The following is a 21,771-nucleotide window of genomic DNA, read 5'->3' as shown; positions in this document are numbered from 1 at the left end:
CACGGCTATATTTACTTATATTTGTCCAAAGGCATAAAGGACTCAGAGTCCACAGCAATATGTCGGTAATAATAATAACCATCGTCATAATAATCATAGTAATATTAGGGCTGCCGGGAAAATAAGTAAAACTGCATAACATACTTCTTTCTATCAAAATGACAGAGTCTATATGCAGAATTGAAGCAGCGGTCAAGACATCAGCTTTAACATTAGTTGGTGATTATTGCATAAAGGTATTTAAATAATAACAGATTTACAACCAAAGCGCTCTATAAATTTGTTGAGTAGCCTATCGCTGTAATCCACTGCCAAGTCAACACTGGAAAAAAAACGTAAAATGTAGCTACGTTACCATGATCCCGATGGAAATGCGATTCCACTCAATACATCAGGAAACTCCTTTGCTGCTGGTTTCAATGGTAGCCGTCATTTGCACACGACGAGGATGGAACGCAGTTGGATTGAGAGTAGGCTACAGGTGCCCATTCACTTGTCGTTCCCTACTAAGAATTTGCATAGTAGTTCGACAGAGAGCGGCATGACAGTTAAAGGGGTTTATTGTGTTGCCTGTCCGAGCGAATTTACCTCCTCTGACAAAAACCTGAGCGGTCGTTCTCACGTATAAAATTGTTTACAGTAGTAGGTTTATATTATTGTTTAAAGTTTAATCAATAAAGATTATGTTTATTCATGCTTCATCAGAAGGTTTCAAGAAGATTACTCCAGTAGGGTGGATAATTTTTTGCAATGACGGGAAGACACAGAGTTTCGGTTCTGATAGTTACCATTTCGTTTTTAGTAATGTACCTTTGTTTACAAATGTAAAAAGTTGCAATCATTATGGTTTTTCAATGAAACTTAATTTTTATATCTCAAATGTTTTTGGAACTTGAAATTTATTATGTAATGGTTGTGCTAACCGAAACTCTCTTGGGTTGTGACTTCCGTCACTGCCAAATATGGTTTGCTCATATTGAAACAATGGGTTAAATTATGCGAAAAGATGCGGGTTGTAACAAACAGGCCTACTGTAGATATTAAAGTTTGAAAGGGTAATCCGCATAATATCCCCACTACTCTTAAAATCTGGAAAACAATTTGTAGCTGGATTAGCCATTTAACAATCACCAATACAAAATAGGATGACCTAACACTGCACATAATTTTTTTAAACATAAAAAAGCAAGTTTAATTCTGAAATTAGAAAAAAAGGAACATTATTACTAAAACAACGGTAGGTGTCTTGTAAGAAAGATGATCAAAAATCCTTGGCCGTGATGCACAACTATTCAAAGACATGAGTACGCTCATCACAGATGCCTTGCAGTCATGCACAACTATTCAAAGACATGAGTACACTCAACATTGAATTGCACTTGAGTATACAAGCGGCAAGATTTACCTCCTCCATAGTTGGATATCTACAGTCATCAGTAAACTGTAGTTACAGCATGGAAAACATTGCTTCTTGTTCTGCATAAATTGGTCAGTGGTAACAAAAAAAATCTTTATATATTGACACAATGCATGTTAATCTGGTTCTTAATTAAGTGATTCATAATTAATAATATTTATTCATCTCAAAATGAGTAATATTTTTAGTTAGATTGGTGATTTTAGACACGGTATTGCTTTGCGGTGTAATCCAAAAGGCTTCTGTTATGATAAAAGGTTTTTTAAAAGGTGCTAGCATTGGGTTTAGATATTAAGTAAGACTCACAACTGGATTCATCTGCAGTACAGTAAGTGGAAATGGCACGGTATGGTAAGGGTCCATATTATAAAATAATGGAAAGGTAGTCAAAGAATGTGACTCTCACTTTTCAGATCATGTGCGACAGGAGTGTATGGCCGCTTTGGTGCTTTTTTCTTAAAATGGTAAGCTTAAAATATTTCTAGAGCTACACTGCTTTAGACTTGTTTAAGACTCTATGCTGGTGATTTAATGGCAGCTTCTAGCCTGCATGAGCTTCATTCAAAACATGCAACACTAAAAAATACATGCTGAAAATGCCATTGACCTCTCAAGGTCTGTCAACACAAACACACTAATTGGTGAATTAGGCCTATTTTGTGCTGCAGTTTTACACAATGGTATGTAAAAATAATATTTTATGGAAATATTTTTACATATTTTCTGTAAGGTGCATCAGTGGTTGCTCCTATATTCTTTAGTGTTAGGAGGACAGCATCGATGGTAAAATAATTCCCTGGTGATTTCTGAATTATATTTGGGAAACCATTAAGGGAATTATGCAAAACTTACATACATTTGTTAGCTTAAACAATGTCACTAGTGTGAGTCCATAATACCAACTACTCTTGAGTGCACCCTTCTTCCTCCTGCTACTTAAGCGTCAAACTGATAAGACTGTTTTGATTATAACCTTTACCAGGCTGGAACAAAACCATTAAACTGTACTGCCCGTGTCTGTAAGTTTGACAAATGAAAGCAATATTAATGATACTGGTGAAAGGAATGAAAGAACTGTTCGCCGCAGCTTGTAAGGAGAGCAGAAAAAAAGACGAGGGGCTGAGCAGAAGGGACAGCGTCATGACAATGAGCTTGTTGTTTCAGGGACAATAGATTAAGAGCACGCAATGGCGTCACAGACAGACAGAGCAGGAAGCTGACCTCAGCCACTTTACCCAGAGACCACAGGGAAATGAATGCAAACGAGCTCACATGGTCCATCAAAGCTATTTCTTTTCAACACACTGTCACTCATAGCACAAAACAGACCATCACCCACAGCAAAAAATGAAACGATATGCAGCTGGAATAGTTGTGCCCTTAGCTGTGGAGAAACTCTGGCTAAAATGTTTTTCACTCTGTCAGGTCTGTCCAGGCTTGAAGGTGTTGCTTGTGTTTTCTCTTGAGCTGAAATTCAATGGCCAAGTAACAATTCAAATGTTTGTAAAATCAATATGGAAAATTCACCACTAAATTAATTGAGACCTCAGGTTGGAAAAACTCTTTTAGGACCTGTATGGTTATGTATGTGAGCACAAAATTTGTATACCAGCCACAAATTTTTGATATAAAAAGATTTACTTCAAAAATTTATATATTTCATAGATCCCCCATCAAAAAGCTAACAAAAACACATAAAAAAATAAATAAGGATGTATAAATCAAACATATTACATGTATCTCACATGGCTAACATGATTTGTTACAGTCTATAAATACATAAATATTAAATTAATACACACGTTAAAAAGTCTTTAAAATCTACTGAAGCAAGCATAATGTAAAAACACCTACATACACAAATGAAATTTTGCATTTTTGAGTGTGTTCCACATGCATTGCAGTCAGCCGCCGTAGTCGTTTGCTTCAAACTTATCTCCGCTGTTTATTTTTATTGATCTTGAATGTATATGTTTAGGTCTGGGGTCAAGCCCAATAACCTAAAAACGAAGGCAGAATTAAAAGTCTGCCTTAATGCTGCATTGTGTTGCAACTCCGCCCCAGCAGATTCTCTTATGTGTAGTGTTCTAAACTTTTGTCAGGGATTGATTTCAAAATTGAGGGTACTCCAAAACACTACAATCACACATATGTATGCATATACATATGTCTGTGTGAAACTGTACATATCTTGAAGATAATATCCTTAAGGAATAAAAACAAGACAGGCATTGTATTGATAACAGCACTGGCAGAAGTTTAAACTGGCATTGTCCATACATCAGTGTTGAGAAAGGGACAAAAAACAAAATGCTAAATATCCATAACATTTCAACTTCCCTTTGCATCAGATAGTAACAATGCTAAATGACTATGACTTTTGCACAGCAGTGATTGTGTATCGTTGTGATGGAGGTATCAGTCGACTTTGTCAACAAACTTTGGACAAAAATTTTAATACAGCAACAGAAAAAAATTGTATCGATTAAAAGCAGGGACAAATAATTTTCCCCTGACAGGTTATTACCCAGTCTGTATGAACATCACCAAGTATCTTTCTATTAAAGGAATATGGTAGATGATCAAAGGACAGTGCCACTATAGGAGGCATACTGAAATATGTGTGATGCACAGAGGGGGAAAACCTTTGCCTGTTCTGAAATCAGCTGAGGCGGGTTATAATAAACATTAATCTGCTATAGGTATTATGCCAGCATTTCAATGTCCATTTCATTTTCATGACAAATCAACAGAAAAATGGGTGATTAAAAAATGAAGAGACAGGCTGTAGAGACAAGCTCCTCTTTGTACGCCTCTCTGCATTCGATGGTCCATTTTTCTGCCTGCTTCTTCCACGCGACCGTGTGAACCGGAGAACCACAGCTAACATTAGCTGAGGCATTGAAGAGTGTCCCAGCAGAAGCCCAGCCTGATGGCCCAGCCACAAACCAGCTGCACATGTGTGCTGAATACGAGCAGTCAGTTTCAGTTGTTCCGGCCCGTCATCGTGTTGGTGATCCAGTCAATGTACCGTGTGACGCGGGTGTACACCCCCGGGGTGTCCTTCTTTCCGCAGCCATCCCCCCAGCTGATGAGCCCCATGAGTGTCAGACGGCCATCCTTCGGGCAGACCAGTGGACCACCGGAATCTCCCTAATAAGAGGGGGAGGATGGGAGATGGAAAGTTGTTAGCTACGCTAATGATCATTGTTCCTGTTGCAAGTGCTGCTGTTTATACTCTGTATTTTGATTTCCTTTCCTGTTTTTTCTTGTTTTTGTTTGCATCATGGTGCACATAAGGAGTCTTCACCTGCTCCCAAAGATCTGACTTGTTTTAGTAATGTGTGTTAATTGTTTTACACTGTTAAATGCTTGTGTGTTTATGGAGGATCCTTGTTTTAATTGCCAATTCAAAACTACCAATAACTAAGCAGATTGAATCTACTTCATTTCAAAGCAGGTTCATTGTAATTGTTATTGTGTGTGTATGTGTGTGTCTATGTGTAACTGTATTTGACCACTGGTTGGTTAAAAAGCGACATCTGCCCTAATCAGTCACTGCCTTAATCAGCAGCATACATTGTTTTAATTCTTGTTAAGTCAAAACTGAGACACAAGGTGACCAGGAAGAGATCAAAGGTGCTGGAAAGGAGTTCATCAATAGACCCTGCATCAGAGTACTTAGTCTTGTGCATGAAAATACAGCATTTCTGTACCATACATTCAAAGTTAACATCACTAATGCAGCTACCAGTCATTAAATTAGCACCATCAGTGTTAATTCAGCAATGCCAGTCAAGCTGTAATATTTGAATGTTAATTGGCTTTACACAGCACTGAGGTATTGATATTGCATATTAATAGTGCTGGGAAAATTTTTGAAGAGATTGACACAGATTCCCACTCCGAGTCTTCCTCCTGCTAGTGAACCCCAGTCACACAGAAGGACCTGATGTCTCTGTTACGGTGGTGGCTTGTGCCTCATAGTGGGCAATGTGCTCACCTTGCAGGCATCATCCAATCCACGGGTGTCTCCGGCGCAGAGCATGTTCTGGGTGACCAGGCGGCCGGACAGTCTCTCAGGCACACAAAGGTTGTGTGGCCAAAGCCGTACACGGCCTCTCTTCACTCGCTCAGAGTAGAATGCATCAACTGGGGGATAGAGAGAGGCAGAAGCAAGAGCATCAACACCAGTACAATGATGTCAGCACAAGCACAAAATGGCAGCCCATGGAAGGGTGACACCAATCCTCTAGGGTTAGAGTCTGTGGGTCTTGTTTGGAGTCGTTCTTTGAAGTGGAAATTCCCCTAGGATGTCCACAGAACATTCATGTATTTATGAATTTGTTCTGTGCGTATAGTTTAAGTAGAGTGCCCAATGTTAAGCACACAGTGAGTCAGAGATGACTGCTTTTGTCATTCAGGGTTTGAGCTTTGTCATTATGCAAGAAATTGAGACAATTCCCAAAAGAATATGAACCTTGCTATTGATATGCTATAATATTGCTATAAATATGCTATTGAAAATCTTGTTATTGAAAGGAAAAGACTTAAGGTAGATCTAGTCCAATTACTAGCTAGCTAGTTTTCTCATGTGACACATTACTATTGCAAGCAAGGACTGCCTTGCTGGGCTAATCCTGATTCCTGTAGCCAGTTAGTTATAACTACCTATGACAAAATATTTCCCACAAGACCCATTTTTTTCTGAATGACATAATTTTGTATAATTCAAGATGCTTTAATGACTTCATTCCAAGACCAAGCAAGTCTCATCCCTTGGTGCATGTATGATAGAAGCTATTCTGCTGGAGGTTCCAAACCACCAGCCACAATCTCTTTTCCACTTCAATGTTTCATTTTCAGTTTGGCTCAGAAAAGTCTCCATATACAACAGGAAGTGAAGCATGTGTAGCTTTCACAGTCCGCATATCTTGCAGCCTTTACAGTGTCATTTGTGGTTAGCGGGAGCATGATGACATTGAACACTACTGCAACGGCACTTACATACATAACTCAATAACTACAGCAACATAAGTGAAGCTCCAACAGAAGATTTGGGAGGAGATAACACCCATGCAGTTAAGCAAGCCTTGTCAAACCGGTTCCATCCATGACTATAAATATCCCGTTTGCCACTTACTTTTCATGTCACCTGTCCCGGCATCCCTCCTCAACCCCATCCCCCCCTTTTCTTGTCGCTATTTGTGATATACAAATGCGTGGGGGAGTCAACAACCTTGGCCTATGGCCAGATGTGATCTCTTCAATGGACTCCAAGACCCTTCAATGGACCTTTACCCTTTAATTGTATGGAAATTCATATCCACAAAATAGGTTTAACATTCTCTGGTCCTTTTCAGTGGGAGCCATTCGGACCTGTTGTATGTGAGTGCTGTGGAAGGGGAGATCTTACACTCTTTCTCTTTCCCGTATCCCGAGATCTCGCACTCAGTCCAGTCCGGCAGCACCAGGCTGGGCTCAGGCAGGCAGGCTGGGAGGACCTCAGGGGAATTGATAGCACAGATACCCACGTCGCTCTTAAGCTTCAACAGAGCTGAAAGTGAAAAGAGGACATAACAAACCCATTAGCACGGTGGCAGTGGCTTTTAACCACAGCATTTTATTATACTGACACTTTTACTTATTGTTAAAAACTGAAATGATTATGGGTAAAGAGCTTTGCTTAAGGGGTTGTAAGAGCAGTAGCCCACTTAGGATTCAAACCTATGACCCCCAGGTGTACAGTCTCTGTAAAGTCTTTAACCACTCCAACATATGCTGTCTCAGGAACACACCTGGTAAATTCACTAACTTGTAAGACTTGGACTGTACATTTATGATTGAATGATATGTCTCATAACTTCCTAGCTTTAATGTCACTGAGTACCCACTGAAGAATGTGTGGTGTGTGTTGGAATGACACCAGTGTATTAATAACACAATCAGTCACACTCACTGGTCAATTAAAATGTTACAAAACAAATGAGTTGCCTGAGATGATCTCATGGTGACATCTTTGTGAAAGGCATGCCGTACTATTACAAAGCAGAAACATGGCAAATATAACAAAAAGCGTCACTGGCAGCTTGATGGTGCACTGGTCAGCGGGTAGCTCGGGCTGGCTCACCGATGTCATTGTCATATGTTTCTTCATCATATTGCTGATGCAACCAGTATTTTTCCACACTGAAGATCTGCTCACTGCTGGAATTCCTCTGCCGAAACGTCCGGCCCATGACCACCTGGAGGGCCCCTGCTGCATGACTGAACAACACGGAGAGTCACACACCACGTCTACATACACAAGTGCTCACACACACAGATATCATGCTCTAACTCAGCCCTTAAAACTGCTCAAAAAGACATGCAGGTAACCAGCAAAGGAAATAACTGTTTCTTACAGGGACGAAACGCACACAAGCAACTGACAAGATAAGTCACAACAAGATATGCGGTAAAATGACTATTGTGTGAAATGGTAATGGTAAATTTTTTATCAAGTCCACAGATGAACCCTGCTAATATAACAAGTAGACATTGCCCCTCACTGAAAAAACGAGTGACAGAGGGAGCCTATGTTACAGGGCTGATGAGGGGGGCTGATGGCATACCGTTCCTGAAAGCAGTGGGCAGCTGACAGCACCCAGCAGGAGTCGATTAGCACCGCCCCGCAGAGGAACACCTGGGTCTTGGCGCGCCGGCTGTAGAAAGTGATGGCCGCTTGCCATGGCTGGGCGGTGATGTCACTCTCCTGACCCCCACGGATCCGGAACATGGGACTAAGGCGTGACATGGGCGTGTCCACTCTTTTCCCGCAGGTGGCTGGACCATTGTGGGATGGCGTGGGGTGGAGTGGGGATGAGAGCAAGAAAAGAAGAGAAAAGAAAGAGTGGGGAATTGAGCCAAAGGTCATAACATCTTAGCATATTAACACGCCATGAATTTGCCCTGTGCTCAGTGGAACATTTGCTCATTGCTTTTGTGAATAGCGGGACAGAAGAGTCAAGTTACAAATCTGTGCCTTGATCTGACAACTATAGTTCTTGGTTACATAAAAGACACGTATCAAGGAACAACAATGTTTTTGCTTGACCTACACACCACCTTGAAGTTTTCATTTCTATATAATTGAGAAAAAATGTTTTAAGTTACAGCTCAACTTATGTTATGTAAATGTTTACACGGGCAAGGAAGTGATGAGGGGGGTGCTGGTTAGTCATTATGGTCTGTCGAGTATACAAATGATGACATGTTTGATGTGTCAGCCTACCTCTGTTAGTGGTGGTAATTGGTGACCGAGGGCCAAGTGTGGTGCCGCCCGATGGTCGTCTTGCTGCAGTAAAGACGATAGATGGATTTGTTCAGAGGACACACAGCGAAAAAAGAATACCTTCCATTTGCCTTGCAAAGTGAACCAGCATGGGCTCCTGAGACATATCTTAATAACAGCGTGCTAAAGGAACACAGTCAAAGCAGCTGTGAGCTACATAATAACAGTCCAGTGGTAGTCATCGTTTCGTGGAATCCATCAGCCATAACAAAGCAGTGACAGTAATAGGTCAATAGAAGGAAACACCCCAAACCAGCCCCAGTGACACAATATTGAAGTAATCCTAGCGTAATAACAACGTCTCAGTGACTCACCACACTTGGGGATGTCACAGTGCTCCCACGTCAGCTGGGAGCCCTTGTACACATGGCACCAGGGGCTCAGGTCACTGTCTGGGTTCCTGAGGAATAGAGGGGGCTCCTGGTAATGTCACATTTATCGCAATTTATGGATGTGTTGAACCAACAATGTGAGTGTGTGTTTGTGTTTGCATGTTTAAGTGTGTGATATAGCTGCTGGAAGCTGGTGTGAGTAAGCCTCTGTTAATGTAGCATCCAGTTTCCGTTCACTGTGGGCATGCGCGCCCATGTGAAGGTCTGTCTGCATTAATGTGTGTGCCATGCCACCAGCATTAAAGGCTGGATGAGTGAGGCCAGTGATGTACAATGTGTTATGCAAAGATAGCACTAGATGTATCTCGGTGTGTGGTGAGCAATGTACGCACCTGCAGTAGCTGTGACTGCCCAGGCCTGTCTCCCTGGCATTAGATCGCCAGGCGTTATTCACTTTGCGAGCCACAACAGGTGAGTCCCAGGGCAGGCACTTTGACCCCCCCTTGGTCACTGCTTTCGTCCCACGGTATGACTGTCCATTATCATCTTTGACACACTCCAGATTTTGGTCTGCACACAGGACAACAGTCAACAGTCAAACAGAGCAACTAATATGATGTCAAAGATAGATACAGAAAACAGGCTGGATTCCAGTCTAGGTTCTTGACTGTCTGCATGCGTATGTGTGTGTGTGTGTGTGTGACGTTGGAGTGGGGGGGGGGGTGTCTCTTACCTGAGGGACAGGCGGGCAGGGTGCAAAACTCCCAGGTGACTTGGAGGCCTTTGTAGACGTAGCACCAAGACATAGTGTCATTGTCAGGATTCCTGGATTGGTGACAGTGGCAGGAAGTGAGAATAAGATCAGTCACTGCTGCCAGGTGCTGCTTCAACAGTTATGACATTTTCACTGATCTCGATGTGACCCTAGTTTGGGAATTTAGTTAACACTGTACACGTAAGTATGGGTGTCTTGCCAAAACTGCATGTGTGTAGTATTAGTGTAGACACTAAACGCTGTGTGTGTTATCAGTGGGCTTATAGCTTCTACTCTATGTCTGGTATCATCTCTGCTAAATGCCAATAATGCAATGTATCAGTGTGCGCATAATAATGGTGAAGATGTGTAGTATTGGCCTGTGGGTACATTATCATGGAGGACATGTTCAGTGTCCGCCTTTGGGTACAGCCATGAAGGTCCCCAGATGCAGTGTAACTTTGTAGCGCACCTGCAGTAGTTGTGATTGCCCAGCCCCAGGGTCCCCGCGTCCGGCCTCATCGCCGTGTACTTCTTTCCCCTCAGGGCTGTGGAGTTCCAGTTAATGCACTCGGCTCCGGTCTGACTGACGCTCCACGTGCCGCGGTAACTCACGCCCCGGTCAATGGTGCACTTCTCATTCGTATCTATAGACGGAAGGGTGTAACGACACGGTAAGGTCATGCAAAACACACGGATAAGCGTGCTTAAAGTCAACCTTCAACACTGCATCCTGCTGACTATCAGAGCTGTTATCATTGGAGCCATCAGCAGACTTGCCACTGGTTCTGTGTGGCTGTTTTTCTTACACTTGCAATGTGTCAACACATATGACAACGAAACAAAGAAGATGCTAAGAGGGTTCCTCTGTATTTTAGTACCCTACGTGTAAACCAGTGGTGCCAAACTCAGTTCCTCGAAGGCTATGTTTGTTCCAACTAATTCTCATTCATTCAGACCTGCACTTCCCAAAATATGGGGTAGTAACCAGTTCTTGAGCACAGGGCCCTAGTATGACCTTAAAATGTGAGATATCATTAACAAATATGTAATTTAAAAATTATCAGGAAATGACTGGGATTATTAAGAGCAGTGGTTGGACCACAGAGACGGTCTTCCAGGAACCAAGCGTGACACATGCAGTCGACACAGCAAAGCAACGCAACACAACATCGGTAAATATGAACTGACTGAGCTTGTTGGTCAGCAGATAGTTGGCTCCTGTCGCACACACACGCACACTGAGAGGGTGGGGCTCTTTGCAGCTGAACAAATGAGTGTCAGCCGACCATCAGGCCCATTTTTCATTGCTGACAGTTCCATTTGGACCAACTTCCAAACCACAGCGCTTGGGTGCTTGAAAATGAGTCATGTTGTGAGTGGAAGGGCCATAACCTCATTGTCTGCATGTTATTGTGACACGGCGTGATGCCTTGTGTCGTCATTCAACCAACTGAAAAAGTATTGTGCAACTTATTCAGCTAATTGTAACTGGGGCATACAGAGAAGGGCACTGTCTCTAATTAGCTCTTAAGTTCCATGCAAAAGGATCCAAAAATATGTTATGTTGTACTTTTCAAAAGTACTGTACTATAAGTTCATGTCACACCCAACATATTATTACTCAATGTATAATACATTAAATAAATACTATATTACAATCTACAATTCAATCTACAATGCATTTCTACATTTATGTGGTATATTTGCTTGCATTTATTTCTCACATACGTAGGCTTTCCAGTGTAATCAAAGCAATAGCTGAATAAATTCCTGACCAGCCAGCAACCTTTTTCTCTAGCTGTCTTTGTGTTCCTGCTATGTGATTCGCTGACACTTACTGATCTCACACTGAGGCCCAGAGAATCCTGGAGGACACTGGCATAGATAGTCCGTGGAGTATACCGCCTCTTTGCACGTCCCCCCGTTGTAGCACCGTGAGGAGTAGCACGCTGCAGGTGGAGATGGGAAACATGTTTGAGACACAGGCCAGAATTTGAACATCGCCTCATCCTATTGCAATCCCAGCTACCATCTGCCTCAGTTCATGAATTCTATCCGAAGTTGCTTTAGCCTGGCTGAAGCAGCTGGTGACTTACACGACTGCTTCTTAAGGATGGAAGTGAAATAACCATGTAACACAATAACCAATGGGAGACCAATTACTTTTGTTTTATAATTTGTATCATTTCAAGTAAATAAATGAAAGAAAGTGAAACAAAGCTAAATCACCACCATTCGTCTTTTTCTCTCCCCATCACCAGCACCTCCCAACCCCTTACACACACACACACCCCGACTCCCACCCACCCCCCTACACACACACTCCTCCCTCTTTTTCATCCAGACACCATGAGCTCAGGCATGACCGCAGCGTGAAAATGTGGTTCTAATTTCAGTGTTTTTCTTTGGGGCTGGTTGTTTGGCCCTTGCCAAGTTCATCCCTGGAGGTTGTGCATACTTGTTTGAGACCAAGCGCCAAGTGTTATTGATACAGTTTTTAAAAGTCTACATGATGATGGTCAGGATCCTTAATTGTTTCCACCCCATGACAGAATCCCCCCTATTACTCCTCATGCCTGTCTGCCGCCAAAAGGCCTCATCTGTCTGGTAGTGACGTCAGTATGAGGATTGGGGAAAGAGAGGGAGAGACTGGCACAAAGGGACAGAAATGTTGGGAGGCAGAGAGACAAGTGTCAATGGGAGGACGGACAGAAAGAAGGTGTGTGAAGTGTGTGCGCGTGTGTGCGTATGTGTGTGTGTGTGTGTGTGTGTGTGTGTGTGCATGTGTGCGCACGTATATGTGCCTGTGTGCGTTTGCAAGTGTCTGTGTGGATAAACTGAAGTTAAGGTCAGGCTCCACTCACTGATGACGGGTACCGAGTGACAACGCTCTCGCCCTCGTGCCGCACAGCGGCAGAACTCTGCCCGCTGGCCCCTCCAGCGTAGCCAGGTCTCCCCGCGAACCCGCACTGCAGCTGACTGACTGTCCACACAGCGGTCTGAGAGACAGAAGGGGGTGGGAGGGAATGGTGGGGAACACACACACACAGACATGATGGGATTATTACACTACATCTATGGAAAAACAAAGAGGACGAGGACAGGAAAGGAAAAGAGGAAGGAGCAGAAGGGAATCAGTGACATATAGTATTATATGTGAAGCTACATATATGATCAAGATTGGGGGGTGAGGTCAGGTCTGGAAATGCCACAGAGATCTATAACAGGGTACTAATCTTGCCAAATCTGGGACAGAGGGACGGAAGAGAGATCAGAGAGAGGGGGAAAAAAACAGGAGATTGGAGAAAAATAGGGTGGGGGAGAGGGATGGAACCTACAGAGGAGGAAGGGGAACATCCAACAGAAGAAAGCAGGAGGGTGGGGGATTGGGACTGAAAGAGCCCCGAGTCTTGACCTGGCTTTATTTAATGTTATCTGAATAAATATCTGAAACAGAACTCATTCCAGTTTCTATGGCAGAAGTCCAATTTATCACTGAGCAACTTCCCCTATTCCATCTCTTTTAATTCTACATGCCATGCTCAAGAGAGAGCCCTCAAGGTCCAGATCCAGTGCATATTGGAAAAAGGACCGTTGGCCAAAGCGTTGATCTGCTTCTTTTCTAGTGGACAGTGCCTTTTTGTGTCAGATACATTCCCTACCTTTAAATGGTTTAGCAATGCTTTGGTGTATTTCACGAAGAGAGAGAAAAAACAGAGCACAGCACTTCATGTGGAGGGCTGATCAGATATACTGGATATCAGTCGCAGTGCGTATGGCATCACAGGCAGTCTCACCTCCATAGCTTCGTGAACCTCTTCTGAATCGGTGCAGCACCATCTGCAAAGGGGGAGAGAGGAGGACAGGACACCCTGTATGTTAGAGTCTTCATTGTGTCTCAAGAGCCATGGTAACAGGGAGTGCCATGGCAACAGTGGAGGCCACGCGGAATGAATCTCCCAGACAAAAGAATAAGGAATGGATGGTGGGAGAGAAGTGAAAGGAGGAGGAGTGAATGAAGGGAGCAAGTGATGGGGAAAGAGGGGTGAAGTGAGGATAACACTGGGGAGGATAAATAAAACAGGGAGGAATGGGGAGGGCAGAACTGGAAACATGGAAGGAGTGGGTGAATGGAAGAAACACATGGACAAACTGATGGCAGCAGAGGAAGAATGGAAAATATTACTGTGTAGGAAATAGGAGGAGGAACCACATGACCTCCATCTTTAGAACATTTTATGTAAGGCCACACAGAAAACAATATGCAAATGTTCATAGCCTTGTGGGTGTTGTTATTGTTTTAACTGTGATCTTGCAATGCCTACCTCGTCCGCTAGAGAGCAGCAGAGAGCTGACAGGAGGATCAAAGGTGCCAGCAGTCTGGTCATGGCTTTTTTCAAGTATATCTGGACCTCTGTGCCTGGAAAAAACAAATGCCAAAATGACACTTTCATTATCCATCTAGAGAATGAACTGGGAGGTCACATACTTGCTGACTCTAAGCCATCTGAGTTACAGGTGGACCTGAATACAGCTTCCTGTATGCTCACCCAGCTTGCCACATGCTTTGTTATCCGGCAGTACAATTGGCTGCGCAGCCCTTAATCACAGAGTGCACTCCTGTTACAATAATTACAAAATTATGTATTTCTCATGGGTAGATCAGTCTTGTAAGAAGAGTGCTTTACATGAGTCATACTCCTTCTCCCAAAAGCTGTGGGCCATTGCAGGCCACAAGTTATTTTCTGAGGGATTCTTCTCTGTGTACTACACCACACACAAAATCAGAAGTCTGATTCAATTTTGCTGAACTTTGGGAAGAGGGAGAGGGACAGACTAGCAGAACTTTCCTTGGATGTCAATTACGATAAAAAAAAATTATAGCGTAATTCTGACACATTTTCCAAGGGACAAAGTCCCAGACAATATGGATGGCTCAAGAAACATGCAAGATCTCACGCAACTGCTTTGGAGCATACAGTGTAGGTGCAAATTTCAGGAGTCAACTTCGTCTAAACAATAACATAAGGCTCTTTCAACACGGCCATGATGTGACAGTACCATAGCTATACAGAAGCTAGGTTGGGATTGGAATGAGAGGACAGAAACTTAGGAGTTAAGTATCCAGATTTTAGTACATGTGTTTTTCCAACAGCTTTTGTAAATGTGATCTAAGCTTAGATTAACAGACAGAAATGTGAGTCTTGGAAGTTGTTTAAATACAACCACCTTTGGAAAAGGACCCCTCCCACCCTCATTCAGGACAACCATTAAGTTGTGCCAGCTGGACAGTAAATCATAAACATGGTTTCAGCAGCCGATTGTTCTAGTGGGCACAGAAACTGCAATTGTCTAATAGTATTGTTTAATTTCTTTGAACTGCAGTGCTGTTTCCTGTAGAGTTTGTGCCGGAAAATGGGACTGGGAGTGTTTATATTGATCAAAATCTTGGAACTTGGACTGATTACTTTTTAGAATTCCTTGTATTTCCTGAAATCCATGTGTTTCTGACAGAGGTGCAGGGAGAGCTTTGGAGTTTAAAGTGTCCATGAATTTCTGAGGCACAGAAACAAGCCAACGAGTGAAAAATGGGTTAGCAATCCAGGAACCGTTGAATATCTTCGTTGTCCTCATCCGTTCTAACTGGTACGGAGTTCTTCTGCTTTTCCTTTTGTTGCCTATGCTAAAGTCTTACTGCTGACAATATGTTTTATTTTTCTCCCTCCTATTTCCTTGGGTGCATGACTGTCCTTCCCCCATTCCTTCCTGAACAGGAACGATCAAGATCCTTTAGCCGCACGCGACCTTCGTCTTGCCAAAACGGCCTCACCCCTCTGGTTCCCTCTACGGAAGGTCCCCTCCTTCACTATCTGCTCACATTCCTCACATTTATCATTACCGAAACAAAAAACTCTTTTCTTTGCACTAAATTCTATTCCCATGTACACTATGTATTAGCTATGCTATACTATTCCCCGAAAGTGTCAGATCTTTCTCTCTCTGTCTCTCTATCACTGTGTCTCCCCCCTATCTCAGAGGGAACTCATATCTGAAGTTTGCAGTGGTTATAACTCGTGCCCACTGTGGGACAAACAGGATGGAAGCCCCTCTCTCATCTCTGCCTGTCATTCTAATTTCAGCTCTTTGCTGGAACTGAAGGCCCTAAGGGGAAAGTGCAGACTGCGCAGGATTCCAGCGATAAGGAGAGACACCAACGGGCAACACAGAATGTCTCCATACATTGCAGGGACGCTGTGGTAATGTTCAGTGAAGCAAAAACCATGTTTTAACCTTGTAATTTGGCCACAAAGGAACAGGGGCAGGGCCGTTGTGTATGAAGTAGAAAAATAAACAAATAGAAGTAACTGGCATCAGCAGGCCTGCAGATACAGTGATGGTAACAAAGCCATAGAACCTCTGTCCCAGGGAGGGTGCCAGAAGCAGAATCAACGTGAGGAGAAGAACAATTCCTTAAATGTTTTCTCTGTACTGCACCTGCACTACAGTGGACACACAGGACACCACCTTTGTGATCCCCAGATGTGCTTGGCAGCCACACAGAAGGGTCTCTGTTCGCAATACTCCCCCTCTCTCCAGCACACAGGAGAGTTTCGCTCCAGCACACGGGGTAGTGAGGCCCCATTACTTTGATACTTTGATGTCAGCTATGACCTCGAGCATGACTCAGCCGGAGAGACGGGAGAGAAAGAACGCATTTGGCTCTCGTGCATGGCCTGTGGGTTTGCCCAGGAGTGACTAAGACGGTTAAAAACTCGACCCAGATGCAGACAGGACTTGAGGCCACTTTGTGTTTTCCATTGTTAAAACCAGGCATGCTTAAATATAGCAACACAGGGATTGAGTGGATGTTGGAGCTGCAGTGGTGTTGTGGCCCATTCAGACAGCAGGATTAAGCTTTTTCCCCCTGAAAGCTTTTCAAGTTCACAGAGAGCTGTGGGGTAGTGGGATGAGGCGGGGTTGAAAAGCACCTGCTGACTCATGGATTTGAAGTTGTATTGTTAGAGCCTCGGACTCCCTGACTACAGCTAAGAGGGTAGTCTGATTAGACCAGTTTGGAGTGCTTTCACTTGCCTTCAACAGTCTTACTTTGCATGGCTGTTGAAACTTGCTTTAAAGCAGCTTTCCCTCTCTCTCATACAAACACTGCATGTAATAGGTGCAAAGGTGTCTTATACATATACAGAATCAGTTCCTGTCATAAATTAACTTGTCATAAAATAACAACTAAATGATTCCCTGTCTCACTATTTCATAATTCTCCAGTTACTCTTGTGTATTTTATAAGACTGTTCATGGATATGGTGTTCATTTCATGTTTACCATTGTGTTAGCCAGGTCAAGACTCAGGGCTCTTTCATATTGTGTTAGCAATAAAAGATCAAAGAAGAAAGGTATTGCTTTCGGCAAAGTTTAACATCACAATCAGAATCAAAGATTTCCTGTTCAGTTCCTGTTCAGATCTAGTACAGCTTCTTTCAGCATTCTTCTTTCTCTTTTCTTGTTCTCCCTCCTTTCTCTCTTACTGTTTATATTTACTTTGCAAGTCATCAGAATGCTAGACAAACATCTTTTTCACAGATGACACCTGCTTTCTGGAGTTTTTTCTGAGAGTGAGTTTTCTCTTACTCTCCCTCTATCCCTTTTAATTCTTTGTGCTTTATTTTGCCCTCAATCCTTCCATTGTAACTCCTGATATTCTCTCCCTTTCCACCCCCCCCCCCCCCCCCCCCCCCCCCCCAACTGTGTACCCCTTTTCACAATATCTGGCATTCTTCATCTTGTTTCATTTTCACTCCCACAGGTTGTCTGCTGGCCCATGTCCAGATGCTCAGATACATTCACGTCACTGCATGCAAAGATCAGTAGTGCTGTACCAACCTGGGTTTCACCAGTGCAGCTCAGACCCAAGCAGTGTCTCTTCGACTGGCATATTTATAGCCGAGCTGTAACAAGCACGCGTTCATGCAGCATGCATCTGTGCGGTTGCCCATGCTTATGTTCCTGCCTCACGCTTTTTTTAACACGTTTTTAAAGGATGCCTGTCATGCAAACGCCCAGCCGGCAGGAAACATATGGCCGCAGCTGACACACAAACACAGGCGTGAGCAAAGGAGGATATGAAGCAAAAGTGTCCCCCACCCCCACCTCCATCCCACTCTTTGCTGACCTCGGCTGGTCTCCTTGCACCTCCGCCAGACTGTGGGGAACAGCCCCCCCCCCACCCCCGCCAACCTCCCCAAGAGCCGCTGATCTGTTTTATGTTAGCCAAGTCAACCACGCTGACTCACCCCCTCATCAGGCCTGGCTGCAGTCTCAGAGAGCTGGGGGTCACCGAGAGACAACCCTCTCTCGCATTTTTGCTCCTTTACAGAGAGTCTCTCTGGAGCTTGGCTGTCTCTCCGAACCACAGGGTTCTGGACTGGGATGGCAGGCCCTAGCCTGGAAGGCTTTTCTCATTTTGCATGCCACAATAAAAAGGCAGGTTGAGTCGAGGGCTGCTGCCTCTTGTCTAATAAACAACATTCCATCTGACAATGGTATTTGAATACATTTATACCACTGAAAAAGCCACTCCATGATGTCTGCAAAACACCAAACTCTATCCAATTAATTAATGCCATTAGGTATTTGCACAAAGAGAGCGTGTGCCAAGCATTCCGAGGTAAAGCATTGCTTTAAACAAGAGTGGAGCAACCAAAGATTAACTTAACTTAAATTAATAACTGTCTTTTTTTCAGTGCCTTAACAAAACAGCTTAGTTACCAACCACCTATGTACTGTGTGTCAGAAGATCATGAGATGAAAACCTAGTTAGCCACAACATGGTATCAGCATCCTTTTCACAGCCATTAGCTACACTCAACACAGACAAGCTATTTGAGTAACAGCCAACCTGAGATGTGAACTAGTCTCGAATGGAGTTATCTTTGTAACAGTGGAAATGAATGTGCTCTTTGTGGGGTTGTGTTTCTGTACATAATGGTGAGAGGTACAAACAGGTTCGGTACAGAAGAGCACAACTGAAAGAAAAGTCTGAGAGCAGACAATGATACCTTGGGAAGCTTTTACAAGAAAGCGCTGACTTGTTCTAAGAACAAAGAGGGTATAGACGCACTTGCAGGCTGATGCTGTGACCAGTCATCTTGGGCACAGGGCTCTGACATCATCACTTGTGGACAGTGAGGGAAGCAGGGGGAAAAGAGATGGGGGTTTTCAGAGGGACGCAGGAAGTGTGTGAGAATACACGTTTAGTCATGCATTAATGAGACCTAAAGTAAAAAGGCAGACAAAGACAAAGAGAGAGAGAAAGGCGGAGAAAGACCACTCAAGACTTCAAAAGAACACTTCAGATCTGAGACACACAGCTGAGCTTAGCTTGTAGCAACATTGTTCTAACCACAGCTTCCATGCGCATGCGCCAGAGATTTCTTCCCATATAGCTTTCTGATACCTAAGGTGTATTACTCTACAGCCAATGAAAAATAAAATTGTTCACTCTCTGTCAAACAAATGGGACAACACATCAAAGCAAAGCCATCATTGGCAGAATTACATTGAGGTGTATATCAAGTAGAGTCTGTTCTGCAACCAGCATACATAAACTAGCATCAGCAGTTGCTATGGTCCCCCATTGTCCCTCACCTTGGAGGGCAGCAGAGACAGTAACTTCTGACCTCAGGAGCAGAGTGCAAAAAGGGGTGGCTGCCAGGAAAAGGCTGGACAAACAGGAGCCCCTACATCAGCTGAATCAGCAGACACCCTAGTGATGTACTGAGATCGGCACAGCTCAGCTGGATGAACAAGCCACAGGCATGTACAAAATGTACAGGATCACTGAGTTACTAAGCAACTGAGCAAGTTGGAGGTACAGTTGGTGGTTGTGAAATCAGGAGTAATCCCTCCATGCATTCCAGGAGTGGATTACCCCAGGTGGCAGAAGCCACCTGCAAACATATTGTATAGGTTTAAACCAAGAGAAGCGGTCTATTCTGTGCATTCTGTCCTTGTTGAACGTCTATTTCCATTGCCTAAGCTCTTTTAAGTTCAGACGTTTAGATAATGACACAAGCCTCCTTACGTGAACCAGGAAGGGACGCAAAAGGCCTGGTCTCCCCAGTGATAAATGGTCTCTATCACCTGTTTGTCTGTGAGTAGATGTGGTGCAACAAGAAATAGTCCTCTGGAATTCCAGAGTTATGACGAGCCCTTGACGCACCCGCTGTCATCATTCTGATAAGGGCTGGATGCTCGCTAATTCCACACAGGAGAGGGCCTGGCACTTCAAGCATATTACAAGGCGGGGGGGCACAGGGGCTCGTTTCGGTCTGAAATTCCACGGGTTATCCCACAGTTATCATCAAGGAGCCAAGGAAGTTTGTGTTTGTTCAATAGAGCTCCTTTTGCGGGCATTCTTGACGTGATCGCAACGATGGCACTAGCTGAGAGTCTGAATGTTAGGCAACATAATACAACTGGATTAAGAGCTTCCCTCATGCTCAGAAATACTTGGGTTACCTTTACTGACAACCTCAGATTCATTTACATCCAAACCAAAAGCCAAATTTTCCGTTGATGAAGAGTCATGCTAAAGAGCTAGTAAAGGAATTAAAATGTGCAATAGTTAGTACCATTCTTCTGTTAATAGCACCTGTCTGCTGAGCACTTCATCATACTAGTGAAGCACTATAAACACCTGAAGTGCTTCATTATGTGACTAAGTGTCCTATATTTTGTAAATACTGTGAGGCATATATCCCATTTGGCTGCAGTAATGACTCTTCTCTGCTATAGTATTATATTGTGTTCTTTTTTTAGACTCCCGGTGACTGTCTTCTTTGTCTCTTTTCACTACCAGTTGATACTGTTGTGCTGTTTACTTTTCCATGCCAGTCCTATGGGTCTGTGACTCTGAATCCACAGAGGAACAGGATCCGCACACCAACCCAAATCTGATAAAATAGTGGCACTCTGAACTGCAAAGTGCATTTGCAGTTCAGAGCTGCATGAAATTCTTCTCACGCAAAAAGTAACACAGACACGGTCCTTCTTCCACATTCTTTGAAAGCATACTCAGTCTCACACACAATAAGCTCATTATTTCAGATTTAAGTAATACTCAATGTGACCAGCTTCAGCCCTTTTTAAACTGCGCTATTGGAGTGGGCAGTGAAGCTGAAAATCAAACAACTACGGTGTAGTAATTTCGTTTTTTTTTATCTTATTTTGCTAAATTATTTTATTTATTCATTTATTTTTTACATGTGTTGTCATTGCATGATCTTAAGTGAAATATCAATTTAGCAGTCTTATTTGACAACTAGAATTAGTGGTAGACTTTGCCAATAAAATAATTTAGCAAAATGTATACATTTATATATGTATATATTATCGTAAATTGTGATATTTTAGTATAATACGTATACATACCAAACTACCAAATAAACATATCTTACCGATCTTACGCACAGAAAGGAACCTCATAACTATCCATTGCTATTCAGTGTGAACGGGAAACAAACTTCTGATTCATATTAGATGCGTCTAGTAGCACTGATGCTATAATATAAATCGCGTATGTGCAATACTTAACACAAGAAGGAGAAACAACACACTCAAAAATCTCTGTAAACAGACATTCTTGTCCCGTCTTACCTTTTAAAAGTGGGCGCTTTTGAGGTTACGAATGCCCCCTTGGTTGCGATTAGGATGTTGTCCTTGAAGTCCCAGTCTCTAGCTGAAATGTGTTCGCTGGATTGTTCCGATCTGTATTTATTCACGGCGCTCTTCCGCGGAGGAAGGGAGCCTGTTTGGAAATGACAGAGCAGAGAGGGGCGGGCGATGTAAGATGGGCGGACAGCGCAGCGTTACGGGGGGGAGACGGAATGCAGCTGGTTGGCACCATGCCTAAGTT

The 21,771-nt window shown here is 43.3% G+C and overlaps 1 protein-coding gene across 1 annotated transcript; it reads right to left on the bottom strand.

Moving 5' to 3' along the window:
- Positions 1–3,090: 3,090 nt before the first annotated feature.
- plat (plasminogen activator, tissue) lies at positions 3,091–21,653 on the bottom strand. Its single transcript, XM_036526711.1, has 15 exons — positions 21,513–21,653; positions 14,165–14,259; positions 13,637–13,679; positions 12,704–12,838; positions 11,678–11,788; positions 10,309–10,483; positions 9,816–9,907; positions 9,475–9,652; positions 9,065–9,150; positions 8,691–8,753; positions 8,032–8,242; positions 7,548–7,684; positions 6,834–6,974; positions 5,421–5,569; positions 3,091–4,570 (listed from the first exon to the last, which is right to left on the bottom strand). Exons 2-15 carry the CDS (start codon positions 14,225–14,227, stop codon positions 4,403–4,405), a joined length of 1,752 nt encoding a protein of 583 aa, XP_036382604.1. The 5' UTR covers positions 14,228–14,259; positions 21,513–21,653; the 3' UTR covers positions 3,091–4,402.
- Between the last annotated feature and the right edge of the window lie 118 nt (positions 21,654–21,771).

This window comes from Megalops cyprinoides, chromosome 4 (genome assembly GCF_013368585.1).
Source record: "Megalops cyprinoides isolate fMegCyp1 chromosome 4, fMegCyp1.pri, whole genome shotgun sequence".
Taxonomy (NCBI): Eukaryota; Metazoa; Chordata; class Actinopteri; order Elopiformes; family Megalopidae; genus Megalops; species Megalops cyprinoides.
The sequence above is the reverse complement of the archived record's forward strand: the minus strand, read 5'-3'. Positions and strand labels throughout refer to the sequence as shown.